The 16,780-nt window shown below is 46.9% G+C and overlaps 1 protein-coding gene and 1 long non-coding RNA gene across 4 annotated transcripts in view; one reads left to right on the forward strand and one right to left on the reverse strand.

Annotated features, from left to right (window-relative positions):
* Positions 1 to 16,780, forward strand: part of LOC308470279 — a 350,106-nt gene that overhangs the window by 212,750 nt on the left and 120,576 nt on the right. The gene's annotated exons all lie outside the window — the stretch shown is intronic.
* Positions 1 to 16,780, reverse strand: part of PLXNB1 (plexin B1) — a 139,372-nt gene that overhangs the window by 97,511 nt on the left and 25,081 nt on the right. Inside the window, exons 1-3 of one of the 3 annotated variants that reach the window (XM_080991548.1) lie at positions 15,577 to 15,795; positions 10,949 to 10,998; positions 9,582 to 9,706 (exon numbers count right to left, since the gene is read on the reverse strand). Coding sequence is in view for 1 of the 3 variants with exons in the window: in XM_080991546.1 (XP_080847672.1) it covers positions 8,131 to 8,189 (59 nt within the window). In the remaining 2 variants the exon portion in view is untranslated. Of the gene's footprint in view, positions 1 to 8,130; positions 8,192 to 9,581; positions 9,707 to 10,948; positions 10,999 to 15,576; positions 15,796 to 16,780 lie in introns of those variants that run through there. The other 2 variants (XM_080991547.1, XM_080991546.1) reach the window with 2 other exon arrangements.

Here is a 16,780-nt window from a genome sequence, read left to right on the forward strand (position 1 = left end):
CTGCAGGAGCATCTTGCAGCCAATCGGAAGCCACACCTTGGTTTCCGAACATTTTGGAAGTTGGACGGACTTCCGGAACGGATTCTGTTCAACTTCCGAGGTACGACTATAGACCCAATCAATCACTGTGCTCTGCAGGAGGGGGCCTCCTGAAAATACCATCTTATCAGGCCGTCCTCACCTCACCTCAGTTAAATACTTGGCCAGCACCACCTTTGTTGTCTGAAAATTTTCCACTTTCCACCAGCCTTTCAAAAAGCAGAGATCTTTCACAGTCAGCATCTGTGCTGGAATTGCTTTTAGACACTTTCTGTCTTGTGCGTTTGCTGCACAAGACTCCTTTGGGAGAAAGGTTGGATATAAATTAAATAAACAACAAACAAATCATGCTTAAGATCTGAAACAGTGATGTCCAGAAAGCTGCACAATCTGCTGCTTTTGTTTAGTGGGCCATGGTTCACTCTATGAAGATGATGATGGGGTCAGCATTTAGAATCATGGTCATCTAGTCCAACCCCCTGCAATGCAGGAATCTCAGCTAAAGCATCCAGGACAGATTTATCAAGTGAGAAGGAACTACGGCCAGGTGGGTGATGGCACAGTGTCCACTGAAGTACAAAAACTGAGGTCTTGGATGGCTGCTACAAATTGAAGAGTCAGCCAGGGATTCCCAAATTATTCCCACTATGAATGCTGGGGCAGATTATGCACCATGACAGATGTTGAAGAATGCCTTGAAAAATTAAGCTACTACATTGGCCACACTCACTGCCCCTCAAGAGTGGGCAGGCCACATGCAATGCTAATCCATCCATTCTCCGCCACACTGAGTTACTCACTGCCAGTACAGTGATACCTCGGGTTAAGTACTTAATTCGTTCCGGAGGTCCGTTCGTAACCTGAAACTGTTCTTAACCTGAAGCACCACTATAGCTAATGGGGCCTCCTGATGCTGCCGCGCCGCCGGAGCACGATTTCTGTTCTTATCCCGAAGCAAAGTTCTTAACCTGAAGCACTATTTCTGGGTTAGTGGAGTCTGTAACCTGAAGCATCTGTAACCTGAAGCGTCTGTAACCTGAAGCGTATGTAACCCGAGGTAAAACGGTATATGACCAGTTGCATCATCCTGAGGAACACCCTGCGATTCCCCGATACAGCCTGCGCTATAGCTGACAAGCGTGAGGGAAGTCCCCAAGCATCATCATTGCTCAGAATCTAGTCAGGGTAGCCTATGAGCCAGTTTAGTATAAGGGTTAAGAGACCAGGGTTTAAATCCCCACTCAGCCATGAAGCTCACTGGGTAACTTTAGGCCAACCTCACCCACCGCCCCCACCCAACACTTAGCGCCTAAGCTACCTCAATCGGTTGTTGGGAGGGTAGAAAGAGGTGGGGAGAACCACATACATCAGTGATGGCCAATTCATTTTGGGACTACAATTTGCAATCTGCAAGCGCCATCTTGGTAGTCAAGATAACCCCACAATTAATGGGCAGTTATTGAAGCAGTGAGCTCATATATGTTTATATTCACTTGCTTTGATATTAAGCTAATTGGCTTTCTTTGATGTTGTCCTTATCTGTGGGCTTGGGGTGCTGGGCTCTGAGCCCAGAAAGAGGAGCTGTCTGTAAAATTTGGGTCAGGAATAGGCAAACTCCGGTCCTCCAGATGTCTGGGACTACAATTCCCATCATCCCTGACCACTGGTCCTGTTAGCTAAGGATGATGGGAGTTGTAGTCCCAGAACAGATGGGAGGGCCAAGTTTGGCCATCACTGACATATGTCATCTTGTATGCCTTAGGATAGAAAGGCAACATAAATAAATCAAACCCCAAAGTCTGGGCAAAATCTGGACAAATGGGAACGGATGGAAGGAGGGGGTTGTTGGTTTGTTCCTGTTCTTGTTTTTATTATGTATTTTGTGTTTCTTTTATTTCCTTTTTATTTTGTGAACCACCTTGAGATCTACAGATGAAGGGTAGTACACAAATTTTAACAATAACAACAGGCCTAGCCTTCATTTACAAAGCAGGACGCTTGCCCTTTGTCCTGGGAGCCAACTGAGAACAATGTGAGTGTCTATTTGAGTGGCATGTGTCACAGACAAACTGCGCCACTGATACAGTCGGGAAACTTTGGACAGCAGAGGCCTAGATGAGCCAACAGCCTGGCTTAGGATAAGGCAGCTAATAACCTTTCCCGTGTTCTCTTTCTGGTCTGTAGAAACTCACCGCCAACCAGTACTTTTTGTCAGGCATTTCCATATGTTTCTCCACAGTCTTCCATCACGAGGGAGAGAAATGGATGTAAATCAAGAGTCTGAAGACCTAGGTGCCAATGGTGAAAGGGCAGGATTCGCCTTGCCCATCTCAGTGGCAGCCGCTCAAGACCTCAGGATCCTCAGCTATAACGAGCACACAATAACAGCCATAATGAAACCACAGAAAGCTCCCGGCCAGACAGTGCTGTTATGCGAGAGGGATATAAATTGACAGGAAAACGACAGTGATCAATTGTCTAGTGACATACTGGGAGGAGGCTCTGGCTGGAGCTGGCAGCCGTCCAGTAGTATTCAACATTTTAATTAGATATTTGAAGGGCTGTGTGGTAAATACACTAGCTGGATTCATGAATGGTTTGAAACTGAGGAGGGAGATGGTAAAGACTGTGGACAGGGATCATAAAATAAAAAATAAAAGGAGGCCTGACCTCAATAACATGGAGAAGCAGGCTGAATTTCTGGCCTGGTGCCACACAAAAGCTTATACTCAGCAGGCTTCAGAGAAGCCTTTCTAGTGCATTAAAAAAAACAAAAAACTTTTAATGGATTTGAATTCTACCAGTCTTAAAGGATTTAGGCTAGAAAGCACAGAGCATCTGCTTGTCTCTGGAGCAAATCCCCTGCCAACGTACAAAGTTCAGCTTCAAGCGAGGGGAAACATTATTTCGGGCGGTGCGGGTAGGAGAAATTAGAGAAGTGGAACTTAATTGAACCCGTGGCCATGTACCTTTTTCTTGGCCAATCTTGTAACCAGCCGGCCCTCCCTGCAGAATTTTCACTGCCAGTGAAAAAGACCCTGGAAAGTGAAGGAAGGCAGTCCACCTGCTGCTGTTGCTTGGACTGGAAACTTTTATGCAAGGAAGGAAATCAGGGAGGGGAAGGAAGGCTGGCATTATGAGCCAAGGCTGTACAGTATAAAAATCAAAGGCCTACATCTCAGGCCCAGCAATTGTCAAGCAAAAGGTTACATTGGAGAACAGGTGGCATATAATATCAATCGCATACAATAAACACACACTTTTCTCCCATCTTCCAAGGAACTCGGGGCAGCATACATACTTATTCCCCCTCCTTTATCCCCAAAGCACAGCCTGTGTTCAGACATTACGCTAAGCCATAGCTTAGGTTAGCCTTGTGCTCACACCCTCCTCCCCCTTTCCCAGAGTCCAGAGCATAGCTGTCAAGCGTCCCTTATTTGGCGGGAAACTCCCTTATCCCTGCGAGGTGTCCCGCTGCTGTCCCTTATTGATGATGTCCCTTAAATTTCCCAGGTTTCAAAGGAAGCAGCTCCTCTCCCTCTCTCCCTGCCGGCCAGGGAGGAGGGAGGTTCCAACTGTGTTGCTTGGCTGCGTTGCTCACCCAATAAGGAGTCTAAGATCGACTGGGGGGTGGAGCTTGCATGCCTTGTGCTGATCAAATCGGCCATGTTGCCTGGGAACTCGCCTTTGCTCAGCGCTTCCCAGCAGAGAGGTGACGGTGGTTTTCCTTGCTGCATCCCCTTTGCCAGGTTGCTGCGCTGTGGGAACCACCGCTTGAGGCTTCGTTTGGCTGCTGGTTGGGCTTTCTGCCTTTGGCTCGGAAGGGCTCAGAAGCTGAACATACCTGTGCCCGGAAAATCCCTTTTTTGGCTGCTGATCCCTTATTTTCGAGGCTGCTGGTCCCTTATTTTCAAATCTGTAAGTTGACAGCTAGGGTCCAGAGCAGGCATCCCCAAACTTGGCCCTCCAGCTGTTTTGGGACTACAATGGTCCTGTTAGCTAGGGATGATGGGCGTTGTAGTCCCAAAACAGCTGGAGGGCCAAGTTTGGGGGTGCCTGGTCCAGAGCCATGGTTTCAATGTAGCTTTAAAAAAAAGTGGCTTGAGGGGAGTGGATCAGCCCCCTCCCCATGCACAACAAACGGCGATGTCATTACTTTGGCACACAGTGCTTTAAACTATGGAACTCTCTTCCAAAAGACAGCTACAAAGCTGGACAGCCGCTACAAGGGAACTAGACAAATTCATGGAGGAGAAGGCTCTCAATGGCTGCAAGCCATGGTGGCTTTGCTACACCCTCCTGTGTCAGAGGCAGCAGGCTAGTTGCTAGGAATTGCAAACAGGGAGGGTGCTGCTGAATTTAGGCCCTGCTGGCTGGCTGGCTTCCCATAGGCATCGAGTTGGTTTACTGGGCTAGATGAGCCTTTGGTCCGATCCACCAGGCCTCTACTTATGTTTATTTTTTGCGCAGCAAACTCCTCCAACCACAAAGGTCCCTTCATCTGGACTTGAACTCTCTGCCACCCCACATTTTGCAACCACACATGCCTTGGGGATATAATGACAGTTTGCTGCAATTCTGCCACCGCCACCTCTGCCCTGAATTCTGTGCTAAAACAAGAGTTGCGCGGAGCTCTGGCAGGGCAGGGCAAAAGAAAAGGAAAAACAACAACAAACCGAAATGAAGAACTGCCTAATTTAGCAGGGTTATAGTCCCGCAACCAATGCAAACGTCTGAGCGTTTCTTCTTCTAACCCTCTCATCAAACTGCTTTTTACTGGGGTGTTTTGCTTTTGGTCTCTGGGCTTTTGATGTATTAATTAGCCCACCCAACCTGGGACAGCCCTTCTTCTTCTTCATCTGTTTTTGCTCTGACCATTTTTGGCTTGAAGAGGAGCTGCAAGAGGTCTGGCATTTTTGCCCTCTGCTTCCCCTTCCACCCATGTGGTCCAGAGCAGACATGGCAACATGGCACCGGGGAAAGGATGTAGCTCATTGGTTGAGCATCTGTTTTGCACTCAGAAGGTCCTGGGTTCCATTCCAGATAGGACTGGGAGAAACCTCTGCCTAAAATCCTGGAGAGACGCTACCAGTTTTGCGTACGCATTACTGAGGTGGATGGAGAAAGGCTCAGTAGAAAGGCAGCTTCCTAGGTTCCTAACGCTGACCCAGCCAGAAAGCCTGCAACGCTGGACATGAGCACAACAGCAACCCGCCCACCTGTGAATCCCAGCACCTAGTATTCAGACTCCAAAGAGTGGAGACAGACCTCCACAACACTTGTATAAATCACATTCCAGAAATCGTTCACCATCACCACGGATGCCATTTTCTGGTGGAACAGTAGTTAAGTTCATTCATGGTTCTAAAAACTGGAGTTGGGCAATGCTGGAGTTGAGGGCAGGAGTACGGGTGCTTGTAGTATAAACACCGACAACTGGGAAACGCTGGCCTGTGAGCGCTCCAATTGGGCAACAGCCTTTACCAAACGTGTCATGGGATTTGAAGAGGCTCGAACTCAGGACGAAAGGGAGAAACGTGCTAAGAGGAAGGCACGCTTGGCAAACCCTCACCGTGATCAACTTCCACCAGGAAACCTATGTCCCCACTGTGGAAGGATGTGTTGATCCAGAACTGGCCTCCACAGTCACTTACGGACTCATTGTTAAAACTGTGTTTATGGAAGACAATCTTATTCGGCTACAAGTGATCGCCAAAGAAGAAGTAGTAGTACAGATACTGTCAAAACAACCAAACAACCATAGGAAACCATTGCCTAGAAAGGCCCACAAAGTCCAATTCCTTTCTTGCCTCTATGCTCTGGAATACCCAGTCTGATCATCTGAATAAAGGGGGAACTTAAGGCACGGTTCTACAATGAGTTTGCTGGAAGGCTCTCTTTCATCATGTGAAACGAGAGAGGGCGAACTTCTTGTGGGATCTACTTTGTTGTTGTTTTCTACCAGAATGCCAAGATCCACCAACTGGTGCCAAAGACAACAAGGTAGAATTAAGGAATTCTGAGCCCGAGGAATTGTTTCAAGTACCAAAACCCCAACTGCACTCACAGTCCTTCCACAAAAATAAAAGCACACCCGTTTTCCCACCCCCCAATCACCAGCTTATTTAGGGGGCTCTTTTGTTGCTGTTACTGTTGAACAAATGGGCGTAAGAAATCCTTGCCAATGTACTTAAGATACTGATCTACCTTCTATTCACCCATAAAGCAGGTGGCTAGAGGTGAACAGAAGACTGGGAAAGGTGAGGCTTAAACCCTAGCAGAAGTATGCTCAGAAATTATCACCACCTTCCCCTGAACCTGCAGCTGATCTGTAAATGATACAGGGACACATCCTGTATCCTGCAAAAGTGTGAATAGTCAGACAACAGAAAAAAAATTAAAACAACACTGCTACCTCATCTCATCCTCTTCTGCATTGCAGACTAAACAGTCTTGATGCTTTTACTTCCCCTTTATACAGACACCCACTCAGAAGCTTTTCATCAAAATTTCCAGGCCTCTCTTTTATCTAAGCTCAGCTGTCTGACCAAGAGCCCAGTCATAGCAGAGGGTAATAGCTGGAGGCGGCCTGATTAAGGTGGACACATGGGAACAGGTGCTCCTGCACCTTTAATAGCTGGGTCCTGGCGTTTAATGTATGACAAGCCGAAACTCCCATTTCCACGCAACAAAAAAAAGGTGCAGCAGCCCTCTCCTGTTTTGAACCTGGGCCTCCTAATCTTGTCCTAGACTAAGGAGACAAAGTCATGCACTTCACTTCACTTGACACGTGTGGGCCTTAGGTACGTCCCTCTCCCATTGCTGCCTAAAAACTAACAGCACAAATTACTATTAAATATTATCATTTAATGTATTTGCATCCTGCCTTTTCCCCAAGACGAGGTTCAATGTGGCTCGCAAAAAGAGCATTATAAAATACCATATATATCAGTAGCGGCACCAAATTAAAGTTGAATGACAATAAATTTGTGATATTCAAAAAGAGCGAAACACAAGGCAAAAGGAGTAGACTAAATCGGCATTCAAAGCAATTGCTATCACCTATTAGGGTTCACAGGGAAGTGGGTGGCGCTGTGGGTTAAACCACAGAGCGTAGGACTTGCTGATCAGAAGGTTGCCGGTTCGAATCCCCGTGACGGGGTGAGCTCCCGTTGCTCGGTCCCTGCTCCTGCCAACCTAGCAGTTCGAAAGCACATCAAAGTGCAAGTAGATAAATAGGTACCACTCCAGCGGGAAGGTAAACGGCGTTTCTGTGTGCTGCTCTGGTTCGCCAGAAGCGGCTTAGTCATGCTGGCCACATGACCCAGAAGCTGTACACTGGCTCCCTCGGCCTATAGAGTGAGATGAGCGCTGCAACCCCAGAGTCGTCCGTAACTGGACCTAACAGTCAGGGGTCCCTTTACCTTTACCTATTAGGGTTCACACCCAGCACGATTCAACGCATGTCTACTCAGAAGTAAGCTCCACTGGCTTTAGTGGGACTTAAAGAGTGCAAGCCTATACATGTTTACTCAGAAGTAAGTTCCTGTATGCTCAGCGGGTCTTTGTCCCAGGTAAGTGCTGTGTGGTCCAGAAGCTTTAATCCAAAATGCTGAGGGTCTTGGTAGACCACTTAATGATTTTTCCTCCTGTTGCAGCAACCTTAATTCACTGTGCTAGATGCTGTATGATTTGCAATTGCATTTGTATTGCTTTTTAATTTTTCATATCGCCTTACAATTTGCATTCCACAGATCTGCGATGCAATAAAACCCAAGGTAAAGAAAAGAAGAAGAAATGAAAATACTATTAAAAACCAACATGAGCATTTCATGCAGGCATGCCACAGACCACCTGAATGAAGCTCATGGACCACATCTGGTCCACGGACCACTTTAGGAACTCCCGTTTTAACCTCTGGTAATTGTCTTTATTTCATTTATTGCACTTGCAGCTTTCTTGCATAAAATGCATTCAAGGATGCTTATAATAAAAATACAAAACATAGCATAGCCGACATCGGAACCCAGCAGGTTAAGAAATGAATAGTTCACATAGAGGCAATCAATTTCAGCCACGCTAAGCACTTACTTCCTGCCTTTCTCCCACACTCTCAGCAGCCCACAGGAAGCTCCCAGGTGGCTATCCATCCAGGCTCCTGCCTCAGGTGTCTTTGGCCCATAGCCCTGGGGCGGCTGAGCTCTGCCCTTATTCAGGCTGCCCAGCTGAGGACTCCAGAATGACACTTCCAACAAAAGTGGCAGCCTGCTGTGGGGTACGAGTCACGGCTATTACGAGCCAGCTGCATCCTGCGCAGCTGCCAATCAGCTCTCCTTAAGGAAGTAGGAAGAGGCTGCTGGTCAGCAGTTGCTTCCGCTCCGTGTTCTTGCCTGTTTCTTAAATTGCTCTTTTGTTTATCTTGGTCCGTGTTCATATCATACGTTTTAAGCACGGTGATGCCACTTCAAAGCGTCATGGCGTCCCCCAAGGAATTCTGGGAGCTGTAGTCTGCTAAGGATGCTGAGGGTTGTTAGGAGAGCCCTATTCCCCTTGCAGCAGGCATCCCCAACCTTCGCCCTCCAGATGTTTTGGGACTACAATTCCCATCATCCCTAGCTAACAGGACCAATGGTCAGGGATGATGGGAATTGTAGTCCCAAAACATCTGGAGGGCAGAGTTTGGGGGTGCCTGGTTAAATCACTCTGAGAATGTCTCCTAACAACTCTTAGCAGACTACAGTACTAGAAGGGTAGCCAGTGCAGACCTTTTAACAATGGTGTCACATATTGTCAACCAAATGCCCCCATCAGCAGTCTGGCTATAGCACTGTGCACCAGCTGGAGCTTCCAAAACAGGCCCAAGGCCAGATCTACATAGAGTGAATTGCAGTAATCCAGTTTTGAGGTTACCACCACATGAACTATGGTGGTCAGGCTATGCGCAGCTTCTCTTATTCTGTACATGTACAGAATGGTGGTATTCAAATGATCCTTCACACCATAGTTTAAAAGAATCAGGAGCAATTATCATGGCCCACGTGCCCCCTTCTCCCTCCTTCACATGCACAGCTTAATGTGTTGTTTCCTGTTTAGCTCAAACTACCATGGTTTGATCAAACCAAAGTTTGCAACATTCAAACACCACAGCAAACTATGGTTTGACTCATTCTCAGTCATCCAAACCATGGTTTACAGGACGACCAGGAGGAAGCCACCAGAATTCCTTTTCTTTTGCTACCCAACAGCAGCACAACCATGTTACAAACAGAGTTCCAATACGGATGATGTCACCATCAAGGGGACAGTAGAGTTCAACCAGAAACACCCAATTAGGCTTTGAACACCAGGATCTCTACAGTCAAGGTACAACGAGGAGCGTGGGTGCCCGATTAGTCACCAAGAATTATGAGAGGATAGTGATTTGTTCTCCAGAATGGCAGGAACTTTCTTCACCTGCAAAAACTCGACATGCGGCCTTGCAATTTTTGGTCACCTCTGCACAGTGGGCTGCATGCACGTTATACATCTCAGAGCAAACTTACCTGAGTCCTATAGGCAAGTTCTGGCAGGAGTCCACAATCGATGCAAGGGCAGCAGCTGAAAGTCTGCTGGTAAATAGCTTAGAGCTGCAGCCAGAAACGAGTGGGATACCTGGGGTTCAGGCAACCTTTAGGAAAGAAAACAGGGGGTGGGAGGGTTGGCTGGTAAACTTAATCTCCTACTGGTCAGTATACAACGTGCATAAACCTCCCTCCTACGAAGAAAGCAAAAACCACACGTGTCTAGGTTTGCTAGGTTGCAATCCAGCGATGTAAAAAATTCTGAGCTTGCATCATGCAGTTGTGGCTACTCCTGCCACCCCTAATAATGATAATAATAATAATAATTTTTATTTATACCCTGCCCTCCCCGGCCAGAGCCGGGCTCAGGGCAGCTAACACCATTAAAAGTACAGTAAAAACATATTTATGTTTTTTGTTTTTTGAAAAAAACAATTTAAAATACAGCGGTACCTCGGGTTACATACACTTCAGGTTACAGACTCCGCTAACCCAGAAATAGTACCTCGGGTTAAGAACTTTGCTTCAGGATGAGAACAGAAATCGTGTTCCAGCGGCATGGCGGCAGCAGGAGGCCCCATTAGCTAAAGTGGTGCTTCAGGTTAAGAATAGTTTCAGGTTAAGTACAGACCTCTGGAACGAATTAAGTACCGTAGTTTTTGCTCTATAAGACTCACCTTTTCCCTCCTAAAAAGTAAGGGGAAATGTTTGTGCGTCTTATGGAGCGAATGCAGGCTGCGCAGCTATCCCAGAAGCCAGAACAGCAAGAGGGATCGCTGCTTTCGCTGCTCAGCGATCCCTCTTGTTGTTCTGGCTTCTGAGATTCAGAATATTTTTTTTTTCTTGTTTTCCTCCTCCAAAAACTAGGTGCGTCTTGTGGTCTGGTGCGTCTTATAGAGCGAAAAATACAGTACTTAACCTGAGGTACCACTGTACAGGTTAAAATGCAATTTAAAATGCAGCCTCATTTTAAAAGTAGCCTATAGATCAAAACCATACATTGCCCAACACCAGGGCCAACCCGCCCATGAGGCAGACTGAGGCAGCCGCCTCAGGAAGCAGAATCCAAGGGGCACTTCTGTGTCCCACCTCCCAAAAAGTGAAGAAGAGAAGCGGCTTCAGTGGCTTCCAGTAAGTGAGGCTTCAGTGGGGGGTGGTACCTTCTCATTTCACCTCAGGAGCCCAAACTTAACAAGCCACTCCTGCCCAACACCCACTTTGATTGCCTACAAATGGGGCAATTCTCATTCTGGGCCAAGCGCATCATCCAGAGTCTCGCCCTCCCTGGCCTCTGGTCCACGACTTGCTCCTCAGTAGTACAGCATGGAATCGTGACCCCTTTTACTTACCATCTGGACTGCCTGGGCTTCATTTCTCTTCTCAGTCAATGCACCTCAAGCTGTAAAGAAAACACAACGAGAATGTCTCATCCCAAGCAAAGCAAATGCAAGTAACCTTGGGCCTATATATTTCTTTAGATGCATGGGACATTAAGAGTTTGGACCACTGTAGTCTCCGAACAGTTGACTAGTTGTGTTAAAAAAGCTCAGGGACGGAGAAGCACGGGCTGCTTTATCATTGATTGGTATCCTTTTATTCAACACATGACAACAACTGGTGTCAATAGAAAGCCGCCTCGCTCCCTGCCAAAACAGAAAAAAATGGTCAGCTGGAGCTAGATCTAATACCAGACTGATCCTTCCCTTTACAATAATTCTTTTGTCCTCTATGTCTCATCAGAAGATGCTTGTTTATGATGCAATATTGTCTTCTTCCTGAATTCGTTCTGCACTCTTTGTTTTTTTTTAATACGATGATATTTATTGCCGTTGTCCCATACAGAACGAAATTGAAAAAATCTACATCATATGTTCAAAAACCAACAAGCCTGCTATCCCAGCCTAGTTAACCCCCTAAAAACTCTGATACCCCATAATTAAATACAATATACTCCCACAGAGACTACCTTACACTGCGTTTAAAACCAAAATCGCATTTGGATAGAAACTGTTTCTCAGGTGGCTAGTCCTAGTCTTTATAACCCTGTACCTTCTTCCAGAAGGCAGAAGCTGAAAGAGATCATTTCCAGGGTGCGTACTATCCTGCACTATCTCTGCAGCTTTCTTATGACTCCTGGAAGCATAGATTTGATCCAAAGTGGGAGAGTGCACCCAATTATTCTCTCCACAGTCTTTACAACCTTGGACAGCATTGTTTTTTCCCTGAGCGTGCAGCTCCCAAACCGCACACACAGACCATAAGTTAATACACTCTCAACAGTACAATATTATATGTAATATAATTTAGAATTCGATAAAAAAAATTTAGAAACGTTGGGCCTAAATGTAGGAACTTGTTCTTTCCATATGTGTGCTTAGGGCATGATGGGGCGGTGGCAACACTCATCACAACCTGAGTCCTTGGAAAGGTGGGGGGGGGGGACTGTAATAAATAAATGAAGGACCGCACACCTTCCGTCAATGCAGTACTGCAGCATAATATTGACTCCAAAACAGGAACATAAGCTTTCAGGAGCGATCAACCATATTCACAGAATATGGACCTCTCAATCATCAAGCAAATGAACAGCAGTGGATGGCCGGATGGGGCAGTGGCACTGACCTGACCTCCCTTTGCCTGCATCACTGCAGCCAGGGCAGAGAATGGAAGGTTGGCACAGTGCAAACACACCAGCAGAACCAATCTAATGTTCCCTCTGGTGCATTTGCATTCCACCAACCTCACCCCTTTCCCTCTCTGTTTTGTTACACAGCAGTGACACAGGCAACTAGAGGTCAGGTGAACGCCGCAACGCCACTCCACAGTCCTCTACTGCAAATTCTTAATGGACGCACACTAAGAATTGCTGGATGCTAGGAACGAACAGTAGGGTGATGCGATAATGAATTAATGAATGGCCAACCAAGGACCCCATGCACACACATGCGGGCATACATATACCTTACATCAGAGCAACGTTGTGATCCCAGAACATGAATATTAACCGTAAAACAGAAGAAGAGCACAACATATAACTAACTTATAAAATTTATGGCCGCAGGTTATGGCGATGACTCAGATAGCTTTAAAATGTGCCAGACAAAGTAATGCAGAAGAGGCCTGCTGGTGGCTTGTAAATAAGTTCACCCAAGTTACTAGCCTGCAAAGACATTTACTAGCCTGCATTTCCATGTTAAGAGTAGCAGCCAAAGTAAGAATACAGTCTGCTAGCCCCTTAGCAGACTTGTAAAAGAGGAAAGGGGCAGGGGAGATAAAAAAAATTCCACCCAGGAGAGAAAGAATGATCCACCCCTCCTCCACAAGTTCTGCTGGTCATTATGGGCTCTGTGGCTGGCACAGAGGAGGAGGAGGATAGGCTTTCTGGTCCCCCCACTACCACCCACTCAACTACCTTGAATTCCTGGTTGCCTTGGTTTCCCAGTTGTTAAATACACAGCTGCAAAAAGTAATTCAATTTGTCATCATTGCCAATGGGTCCTCCAAGTTCAGGGACAATATGCCTCTGAGCAGCACATACTAGGGACCAACAGCAGGGGACATGCTGGGTTTGCATTTATAGGGGTGCAGCTGAGGCTCCAATACTTTGGCCACCTCATGAGAAGAGAAGACTCCCTGGAAAAGACCCTGATGTTGGGAAAGATGGAGGGCACAAGGAAAGGGGACGACAGAGGACGAGATGGTGGGACAGTGTTCTTGAAGCTACCAGCATGAGTTTGACCAAACTGCGGGAGGCAGTGGAAGACAGGAGTGCCTGGTATGCTCTGGTCCATGGGGTCACGAAGAGTCGGACACGACTAAACGACTAAACAACAACAGCTCATCGACAGCATACCCTACAAAATCCAGGTGATCCAAATTGGGATGCTCTGCTGACAACACGCCAGAGTGCCAGACCAAAAAAACAGGACATTCTGGGATCCAACCAGAAGCTGGGATGACTTCTGTAATTCTGGGATGTCCTGCTTAAATCGGGATGGCTTGGCAGCATGTGGTACAGCCCCTGCTTTGCAGATGAAAGGTCCCAGGTAGGACTATGAATGTCCCTTGGTTGGAACCCCAGAGAGCCACTGTCAGTCAGTGTCCATAATACTGAGTTGGACTGACCAGTTGGTCTGACTCAGAATAAGCTTCCTATGTTCCTGTGCTTTTCTTCCCATCAGCTTCCCAGAAACATCTGCCTGGCCACTGAAGGAAACAGGATGCTGGCCAGATGGACCTTTGACCTGATCCAGCAGAGCTCTTCTTGCATTCATGTCACCCAGCAAAGGCAATTCTTAGGCTCAAAGCTCATAGCGCAAGAGGATGCTGGTGATCTTACACCAATTCCGGCGCCGGCCAGGAGCAAGTCCTTTGCAGGGAAGCTTGGAGGTCGCACTGTAACGCTGTGTGAGCCTAGCTGGTCTATGCAACAGCTAGACAATCGCTGCATGGAAACCGCCTTCCCTTGCCAGTTTGTCAAGTTTTGGCTTGTCTGCTTCACCTTTCCAAACAAGGATGGAGACAGAAGACACCCATCACCCCCTGGGGGCAGAGGGGGTGGGAGATTCTGTTGGCATGGTGACTGACAGTAGCCCTCGCTTCCTTTTTAACTAACAGGAATAAAAATGTTTTGTTCTCATTAAGGAAAAAGAGAGCTGCATTCCTGATTGGTGAGTAACGTCTCTGCCTGCGAGTTAATCTCCCAGAAAGCTGTGGCAGCCTGGGATGGGGTTTCCAGCCCGACCCACTCAGCCACTTTTCTCCTGAGCCTCTCTAGATACTCGTGAAGATGGAGTTTCACCCAGGTTGGGGCTCACACTGCCCCACCCCACTTTGTGCTAGGGTCCCACAACAGACAGGTGTTTCCTCACAGTGCCCAAGGGAGAATTGAGACACACAACTGGTTGAAGGGGTGCGGTGGAGCAAGCATGTTAATTCTTCAACTCTTATTTGTGATAGGGCTGATCAACCATTAAGGTTCGCAGTTTTCCAGGTCAGGGAAAGCTTTTCACACCATTTTGTCTGATGAAGCATCGACCACACTGACTCCAGCACGTTGCAAAGGATTCTGGGGGCATGTTCTGGGATGCACGGTGCGTTCATGCAGGCCACTGTGGCCAGGCCTATTAAACCACCTGGCAGGAACTGAGAGAGCACTCTAGAATACACACAACAGTCTTCTGCATTGCTATCTGTGTTGGGCTCAGAATTGGCATGGGGTAGGGGAAGCCGGGAGAAGTTAGGGAGGTGGAAAGGGGAATAAAATACTTTTGCAGCAGCAGCTGCAAGCAAAACTGTTCCAGATAGCCACATTGCAGTTACAAATTCTGGCGAAAGTAGCAGCAGCAGCAAGCAATTTTATCATAATCACAATCTTTTTCGTAAACCGCCTTGAGGGGTTTTTCTACGATCAAGCAGCGTATAAATGTTATGAAATAACTAAATAAATCACCAAGCAACTTGCTTTTCAGCGAAACTTATCAACCATTAATAACCTTCGAATTGTGGCATCCTTCCTCCTCCTCAGATAAGTTTCCAAGGAAATTCATGGTTCAAAAGCCAAGTTTTGCAAAAGCTTGTTTAAATTCGCTTCCAGGGAACTGAGCTGTGGGGAACACACACACACACACACACACACACACACACACATATAGTTTTGATCTAGCAAGCTCAGCATTTCGAAAGCTGATCTGGATTGCCAGCATACTTGAATGAAGGGCCAAGCCGAAAGGCTTGATTTCAAAGTGTTAATAAAATAAAATAAAATAAAATAAAATAAGGCATTTGTTAAGGGTGCTGAGAATTCTGTTAGGGATCTCCCAACGGTTCTCCCAGGAGCTTCTGGCAAACGTTATTAAAACCCGTGCTCTTCTGTAGCACAGAAAAGCTGCAAGTATCTTTGGATTGAATTAAAGTGGTTTTCTCGGCACCTTTGCAAAAAAGAAAATCAGACAACAGCCAGGAGAGGATCCGTTACCTGAATTTTCCCCTCTTCTTTTTACGCCCAGAAGAATGTGACTTGCAGTTCTAGCTCGCAAAACGTTCCTCTTACAATGCCGACTCCCTGGCAGGTGGCCGAAGAGCCCTCGAAACCATCTGTGATATGAGCAATTAGCGCAAAATGCCAGCTTCCCAACTGACAACATGGGCAAGTTATTTCCAGCGGAGAAGGAGTTGCGTTCCAATAGGCCCAGGCAGGCATTTCACACCCTGGCATCTAAGCCTGCTCTCCGCCTGCCTGCCTCCGGGTAGGAAGTTCTTCTGCAGCTTATACCCCCCCCCCACACCCCTCCTCCAGAGAGACAAAGGGCCTTCTCACAAAACACCTCAATGAAGGAGGCAGCTGAATGAACAATGATGCAAACCAACCTTGGCTAACAAGCTCTGCCCAGTGTCCATTAGCTCAAATTTCTCCCAGTCCAGTGAGCAAAGCTGAAGAGGCTGCAGCAATGGGCACCTCTGCCCACCCCCATCCACCCACCCGCCTGCAAATTTGGGGATTTGTGGGAATAACTCCACTCCTTACACACACACACACGCACACACACACACACACACACACACGTATACACTAACCAAGCATTGGCTAGAATAGAGCACAACCAGAAACAGCTGATCATAATATTAAGAGATCAGAGCCATTCATTGGGTTTGGCCATACGATTAGGAACAGACATGTCTTCAAACATTGCATCTCTCTACACTATATGTTTAAAGCAGTATTGTACTACTACTACTACTACTACTACTAATAATAATAATAAATTTTTATTTATATCCCACCCTCCCCAGCCGAAGCCAGGCTCAGAGCCGCTAACAACTATAAAAGTAACACAATTTACATAAAATCACAATCAATTGATTGAAATGCATTCTAAAACCAATTCAAAATCAAATTAATTGCAACCATTGGGCTAGAGTTCTGTGAGGATTACCAAAGGAGGGGGGTCAGACTGTGCCTTGGCCAAAGGCCTGGTGGAACAGCTCTGTCTTGCAGGCCCTACGGAAAAATGTCAAGTCCCGCAGGGCCCTAGTTTCTTGTGACAGAGCGTTCCACCAGATCGGGGCCATGGCCGAAAAGGCCCTGGCTCTGGTTGAGGCCAGCCTAACCTCCCTGTGGCCCAGGATCTCCAAGATGTTTTTATTTGAAGACCGTAAGGCTTTCCCCCAGAGACTCCTGT

Source organism: Podarcis pityusensis (genome assembly GCF_964106645.2).
Source record: "Podarcis pityusensis genome assembly, chromosome: 2".
Lineage (NCBI taxonomy): Eukaryota > Metazoa > Chordata > Lepidosauria > Squamata > Lacertidae > Podarcis > Podarcis pityusensis.